This window comes from Gavialis gangeticus, unplaced genomic scaffold (genome assembly GCF_001723915.1).
Source record: "Gavialis gangeticus isolate Ggan-Ray unplaced genomic scaffold, GavGan_comp1, whole genome shotgun sequence".
Lineage (NCBI taxonomy): Eukaryota > Metazoa > Chordata > Crocodylia > Gavialidae > Gavialis > Gavialis gangeticus.
This window is the reverse complement of record NW_017729009.1, coordinates 15,147,910-15,154,955: the sequence shown is the minus strand read 5'-3', so window position 1 is coordinate 15,154,955 and position 7,046 is coordinate 15,147,910. Positions and strand designations below refer to the sequence as shown.

At 51.8% G+C, this 7,046-nt stretch overlaps 1 protein-coding gene across 1 annotated transcript in view; it reads right to left on the bottom strand.

Annotated features, from left to right (window-relative positions):
* Positions 1-7,046, bottom strand: part of LAMA5 (laminin subunit alpha 5) — a gene marked incomplete at its 5' end in the record, with an annotated part of 130,687 nt that overhangs the window by 80,954 nt on the left and 42,687 nt on the right. Inside the window, one exon of the mRNA XM_019510148.1 lies at positions 835-952. Within this exon, the coding sequence (XP_019365693.1) occupies positions 835-952 (118 nt within the window). The remainder of the gene's footprint in view (positions 1-834; positions 953-7,046) is intronic.

Genomic DNA, 7,046 nt, shown 5'->3' with positions numbered 1-7,046 from the left:
CAGAGTAAATTAGCGCTGTGGAGGGTCTGCAACATCAGGACAAGCAGGAGGTGGGAGGTGGCGGGGGAAGAAACAGGCTTGCCAGGAGAAGTTGAGGGGTGCCAGGTAATGTCAGGAGAGGGACCTCTCTGAAAGACGCCTTCCTTGCCAGGGCTCTAAATTCTTGCTGCTTATCTTCACTCACATCTTCTCCCAATTACTGCCACTGCTCCCAGGAGGACCCAGTGGTTAACACATTTCCAGGCACTCGGCTGCCCTGCACATGCTTGGAGACAACAGGCTTCTACCTCCAGCTGTTTTCTCGTAATAAGGGGTTGGGGCTTTCTCAGAAACTGGGGGAGAGCAAAATTCAACTGACATTGAGAAATAAATGCACGCAGCCCATCTTCCTGCTCCCTGCCACTCGTGGGGAGGCACCAGCCATAGGCAGTAGTCTATGTCCAGTTCTCCCGTAACAGTGTAGACACGGCTCTTTCACCAGCACGGCCTGCATCAGAGACCACGGAGCAACCAGGCCTCCTCTGCCTCCAAGCCTCGCTGCTGTAGCAGCAACTCACAGGCGAGTGGGGCCTCGGCACGACAAACGAGACTAGCAAAAAGCTTCGCTCTCTCTGTCGTTTCCTAAAGAACTGCATGGGAAGGGGATCTCTAAATTGCAGCCAGTTTGACAAGACGGCAGATAAGGGGGAAGGTCTCTTCTTCCTTGTGTTAAAGAGCTACAGATATCCGAGGAGACTCTTGCTTAGTGTGGGGCTAAGCCTTTAACTCATTACTCAACCCAGCTTTGTGGACTGGTACCTCGATCCCGCCTGCCCCTGCCAGCGCCGTACTTACAGGCAAAGTACTGCCAGGGCTCATAGGTGAGGCCGAAGTCAGTAGAGCGCTCCAGCACCCAAAGATCTGGTCGAGGGGAGTTGGCAAACTTGATGAGGACGTATGCGACGTGGAACAGCTGGAAGAGAGGGACGCCTGGTTAGCTTGGTGCAGAGGAAGCCCTCCGTGATACAACGGTTGTAAAGGGTCACCCCCCTTGTAAACACAGGCTGATGCAGTTCTCTGCTCCCACGTGGATCACCGCGCGCTGTGGACGTGGGGCAGGGCCCTGGCCACGGCAGGACAGTCTCACCATAGGAGAGGTCAGAACCTGCTATATTCGCTATCAGCCTCGGGGCGGCATCTGTCCAACAGGATGGGGCTGAATGGCCGCACCCCGTGGGCCGCGTGCTCAGGTCAGCCGAATTCACCCCCGTAACCAGCAGAGGAACAGGCAAAGCCTAGGGGCACAGGGTGCAATGCAGCGCCACGGAGACACCCGACCAACTGCAGCGATGCTGTCACAGGCTGCAAGCAAACATCAGCCTGGTCCTTTTGGCTGCCGCTTGGACACAGTCAATGTCACACAGCCCTTCCCTTAAGATTCCTGCCCGTTTGCAGCACTGCACCCGACCCATCTTAGTGGCAAGTGGTTGCAATACAAAGCCCGCAACAGCTCTTCTTGCAGCTGTAGGAGGCCTGAGAGACAGGGCAGAGAAGCCCCATCCTGTTTCAGCTTGGCTGTTACACTGGGCTACTCCCAATTAGTCCGGACACTGATTTATTCAGCAACATCCTTGCCAAGAATGGATAAATGCGCTCTTTAGACAGCTAAAATGTCAGCGCTAGAAAGAAACAAAAGCTACAGCAGAAATTCCCTTCCCCAGCTGGCACCAGCTCTTACAAGAACCCCCACTCCATCATCCTGTCAGAAAGTGGTATTTCCAAGCAGATGAAGTCCTCTTATCAGGGGAAATTCCTCACGTCAAAACCATCGCAAAGGGTAGAGATGTGGATCTGCAGCTCCTAGCACGGAGCTGGGTAGCCCGGGGATCCAGCCTGGCTGAGAAAGAGCCTCTCCAGGAGCCCAAGTCTCAGCTCAGACCCCCAGCAGTGCATCCATAATGGTCACCTGTGCAGTGACCTTCCAGGTTAAAATCTCACCCCCACACTAACCGTGCAGCACTCAGCTGACAATTATTAGACAGGAAAGCCTTTGAAAACAGGAAGTTTCCCGAGGGAGAACCAAAGTGAGCGTGGATGGATTTCATTGCCTCTTTCCTGGCAAGCTGCTTGCAGGACCAGGAGGCATGTTGGTCAGTCTAACAGGGTGAACATGGGGGTGGAAAAGACCAGGGAGGCAGAGCTGGGCTCTCCCCTGCCTCCTTCCCAAAGCTGGGGCCTCACCTAAGGCTCCACATCAATTAAACAGGGCGTCCGAGAGACGCTCTTCCCCGCTCACAGCAGTGATCCGATTACCCTAGATCTGAGAGCAGGTGGGCACTGCAGTGCCTGACCTGCTGTCTGCAGAGGCACTGGCCCCTGCCTGGGCCTGGCGGACTACTGGGAAGGGCGAGAGGATAATCCAGTCGGCCCTTGACTGCCCTTGGTATCCCTGGTGGGATTGCAAACGGTTAGTTTTAACTGCAGTTTGGAGGAGGAGGAGGAAACCAGCTTGCCATGAACCGGACTGAGAGCACTCCTTCCTTTCCCCTGCGCGGGGTTCAAGCACGCAGAAACACTTCATCCAGAGCCTCAGCTGGGTGCACAGTCATGGCGCTGTCAAAGTCAATGGAGCCAGCACAACTGCTCCAGCTGATGATGCATCCACACAGCAGTGAGACGTGACTGCGGCACAGCTAGACACAACCCAGAAAGCTTCAATCTAGCTAAGGCAGCGGGAAAGCTACCATGTCCTGGACTTTGGAGCCTGCCTAGGACCCTAGAGACCTACTCAGACCAGTCGTCCTTGGCTTCAAGGCTGCCGGCACCTGAGCCAGCTCAGGGATGCTGTTGCGTCTATGCACGCACCTCCCAAGCAGCGTGCAGGCACTGCCCATCTCCCAAACAACCCCCGCGGACCATGCAACAGACTGCACATTTGCTCTTTACAACCACCACCCTTCTAGTTCTCTCTACGGCCCAACTAAAACAGAGGGGCCGGGAGAGAATAAACGAAACCCCAGCTGCAGCCCCGATGAGCTGAGGTGAAGGCACGGCCACCCAGGGCGGCTGCACATTCCTGTTGCCGGAGACCAAAGCAAAGGGACAAAACATGCTCTTCAAATGGCTACCACCTCCAGAACCCTTGTTTTTAATCCAGCTCTTGGAGGGGCAGCTTTTCTGCTCACCAGCTCCTGGAACAAGCTGTGGTACATTAGTAATGCCCCAGAAGCCAGATTCGCTGTCAGCTGTTTCCCCTCCGGGATCGGTTCTCACAGGTCTACATCTGCCTCTTGGCACAGAGTACCAGCCAGGGAAGTCATGCATTCCCCTCTGCTATAAACCTTTCTCCAAGATTCATTCTCCGTGGGATGCATTCACTTTCCTGCAGGGCTGGCGCTCGGCTTGACAAGATGGGTGATGGTTGAGGGATCAGAAGGCATGCTGGGCTCAGGCAGCAGGACACCTGATGTGATGCTCACAAAGGCTGAAAGAAGGGGGGGATCTGCACTGTGGTGACCAGCAATGTCCCTGCATGTGGAAAAGGCAAAGCCTGAGAAACAGGAGGTCTAACCCCAGTGTCGACGCTGACTCTCACTCGAGCTTGGCAGATCATGATGGGGCTGATTTCCAGAGCTGCTGAGCACTCGCAGTTCGAACTGAAGTCAGAGAGACCTGCAGGTGCTCACTGCCTCAGAAAACAAGACCCTCCGATTTGCCATGCCTCAGTCTCCCCATCTGTATAATGGGGATTATATTCACCACGAGGGACTGGCATTTCCTTCTATGTGACCACAGCACCCAGGAACCCCAGTCCTGGCTGAGTTTTACTGCACTGGGAATTGCTAGCTTTTAAGTTTTGCACGGAGGCCTCCGGCAAACCTCACCCTGGAGCCCTACTCTATACCAGTATTATAGGTATTTCCTGAGAAGGTAACCAGCTTTGTACTTTCAGGCAACAAACCCCAGCGAGCAGCTCTCTGTAGCACTCAGGACTCTACGTGCACTCCAGGAAAGCCACACTTTTAATTGCAAGATGAAACGCAGCCTTGATTCAAAACCCCTGCTTGCCCCTTATTCTGGAGTAATGGCTCAGCCATTCTCCTTCTTCCGGACTGTACGGGTTACAGCGCAGTCGAATCACCCCATGTGTGACAACAGGGCTTGATGCAAATGCATCGCAGCCCGGTGCACAACTAAAGGTGGAGCTTGGCAGGTTTTAAAGTGAAAAGCAGCCAGAGCATTGATGCTGCTGGCTGCTACCTTTGCTGCTAGTACTTTAGTACGTCACACTGCGGGCCTGTGATCCTTAAATTACCTCTGACCCCCAGGTAGGAAATGGGTTTATTCATTTCAGGACTTGTAAAACCATCAGAGTAGTAACATGTCGCCATGTGCGCACACGGCTCTATTTCTCTTCTCTGCAGAGACGCACTTCAGAGAGCAGTGCCCACACGGCTGGGAAATGTTCGCACGTGCCAGCAAAAAGCCCACCCACGTGTGGAGGGTAGGACTGTAGAGAGCTCATGTCTGTCAGGAGGAATTTGCTCCTAGAGATTTTGTGATACTTTTGCATAAAAAAAAAAAAAAAGCCAAGACCAAGGTCCTAATGAGATCACCTGGCAAGTTTTGGGGGAGCTGTGATTTCCTGGCTAGATCGCAGTTCAGGCATGTACATCTTACCTAAGGACCTCTTGAGTTTGCATAGAAAATCATAGAAGAGTAAGGCTCAGATGGGATCTCCAGGGGTCATCTAGTTCAACCCCCTTTTCCAAAGGGCACATTATAGGTTCATTCCCCTCCCCTAAGCCCGTGCTACTGTGCTCTGTTGAACAACTGCTGTGTCCCCCCTAGAAGCATCTGCGCAGTTAAGAGGCTTAGTCTGCATCTCGCAACCATTATTCCTGCATTATCACATCACACGCTCACTGGGGCTTTTTTAAGTATTGTCACCAGAAGGGCTCTACATCTGCTAAGCGGTGCAGCATACAGAGGACACTCTTGTCCACACCATGGAAAAGGAACAGGAGTCCATGCTCGTAGCAAACCCACCTTCACAGCCACATCCTGGCAGGTTAACAGAGCATTTTGTTAAAGATGCCGACTCTCCCTCTGGTCTTTTTGGAGGTGTCAGCCTGCCAGAAAGAATCCAGGCAGAAGGCTTGTATCGCGTGCGCATGTGGAGAAAACCCCACCGCGCATTCACGATCCAAAAATAGAGCGCAAGCTGGCAAGAAAGCCAGACTTTTCATTCCATATTTAGTCCATTTTTTGCCCAACCAATATAGCAAAAGAAACACAGTCATGTTTTTCCAGAGTCTTTATTTAGCTCGTACTATCATTGGGATGAATAAAAACCTCTATACTTCTTGAGCCAAGGTTTTTTTCCCCTCGGCAGAAAAGCGGGTGGGACTTGCCAAGTGTCACATTTAGCGCATGTGCTCCTGGCCCAACCACCAGCCCCTCCTTGTTGGCTCGTTTCTGGGAGCAAGGCAGGGAATGAGCCAACCCCGTAGTGGCAGCCTGGGTTACACTGAACAAAGATGGGGTCAAAGCCTGCACAAGGGACTCGGTCCAAAGGGAGCTCAGAAAGCCCCGGTCTCTCAAAGGAGAGGGGAGCTGTCTGTGCATGTCAGTGGTGGGGTCAAAAGAAAAGAGAAGCAAAACTGCTGCAACACAAGAGCAACATGCCACTGCTCACAGGTCTTGCCACCTGGGAAGCCAGTCTCATCCCAGGATGTCTAAAAGAACTGGAGAGGGTCTAGGACCATATCACAGGAACAAGGAAGGAGGCCTATGGGGCTGAAGTAAGGACAAGCAACCTAAAGCTGGAGACCGTGGACTTGGAGAAGTCCCCCGAGGTGTCCATATCACGCCATTACTATAACTTGGCCAACGTGATACAGTGGCATTTGCTCTGTGAAGGCTGAATTTATAGGCAGAGGATGAAGCCTGAGCAAGAGCAGCACCTGGATGACATGCAAATTGCCTTTCATGTGGGAGAGCAGCAGACTTATTAACAAGGCAGACTGCATGCACCTAGCAGATGCTGCTGCTGCTCCAGGGGACGAATCTGTCAGAAAACAGAAGCCACGCTCTGTAAGGATCAAGTTTGAGAGACAGCTTTGGGATTGCTGCTTAGATAGCATCAGAAGTGTACATGACACGGCACAGACCTCAGCTCAGACGCGGCCACGGACCATCTAAGCTGGGCAGAAACAATGCAGGCAGTTGATGGATGAGTTGTGGGGACAGGAACAGAGAAGTTATAGTTTATCAGTAATAGAAAGCCTAACAAATGGCTGGGTTTCAAGAAGAGATTGTGAAAAGGGAAGAGGATCTTTGGCCCGTGGGAACTGAGTACCAAGCATGGAAGGCTACATGAGGAAGCTGATGGACCCAATGCTGCCTTGTATTTATATTGCAGATCCACCATGATTAGACTATTTATAACTTTTCCAGGACGCTTTCTGGCTCAGCTATGCTTGCTGCATTTGTTGTAACAGAGCTAGCTGATGGCACAGCTTTTTTGTTTTTTAAGCTCAATGAAGCATTAACTGGGGGGGCAGCACAGCATAAATATCATAAGTGGAAGGAAGTCAAGCTTTTGGCCAGAGAGTTATGATGGATGCGAGTAGGTGTTAACTAGCAACACATTTTCTTTCAAAATAGTAAGATCTTTAGTGCTAATTGATGTTGCTATTACCAGCTCTGCACGATGTGTGGCTTTAATCAAAAATTATTGATAGGTGGAACAAATGCAAACAAAGCTGGAACAAAACCGACCTCCTGGAGAGAACAAGATGCTTCAGGGATGCTTTTATGATAGGAACCCCAAGGTAATCCCAGCGAACGGCTTCACCTGCAATCACACCGGGCCTTTGATGAGTGAGGAAAAAGAAATGCAGCCCATTTGGAACTGTAATTCTTTGAGCCCCTGGAGAGTCACTCATGACATCAAACCCCGAACATGTCTCCATCGATTTTCTATGCCCACCACCAGTTTCACAGCTGCTGAAGGTGGATGGGAAAGTGCCACAAGAAAGCAGAACTAGCAAGAATCACTCCTT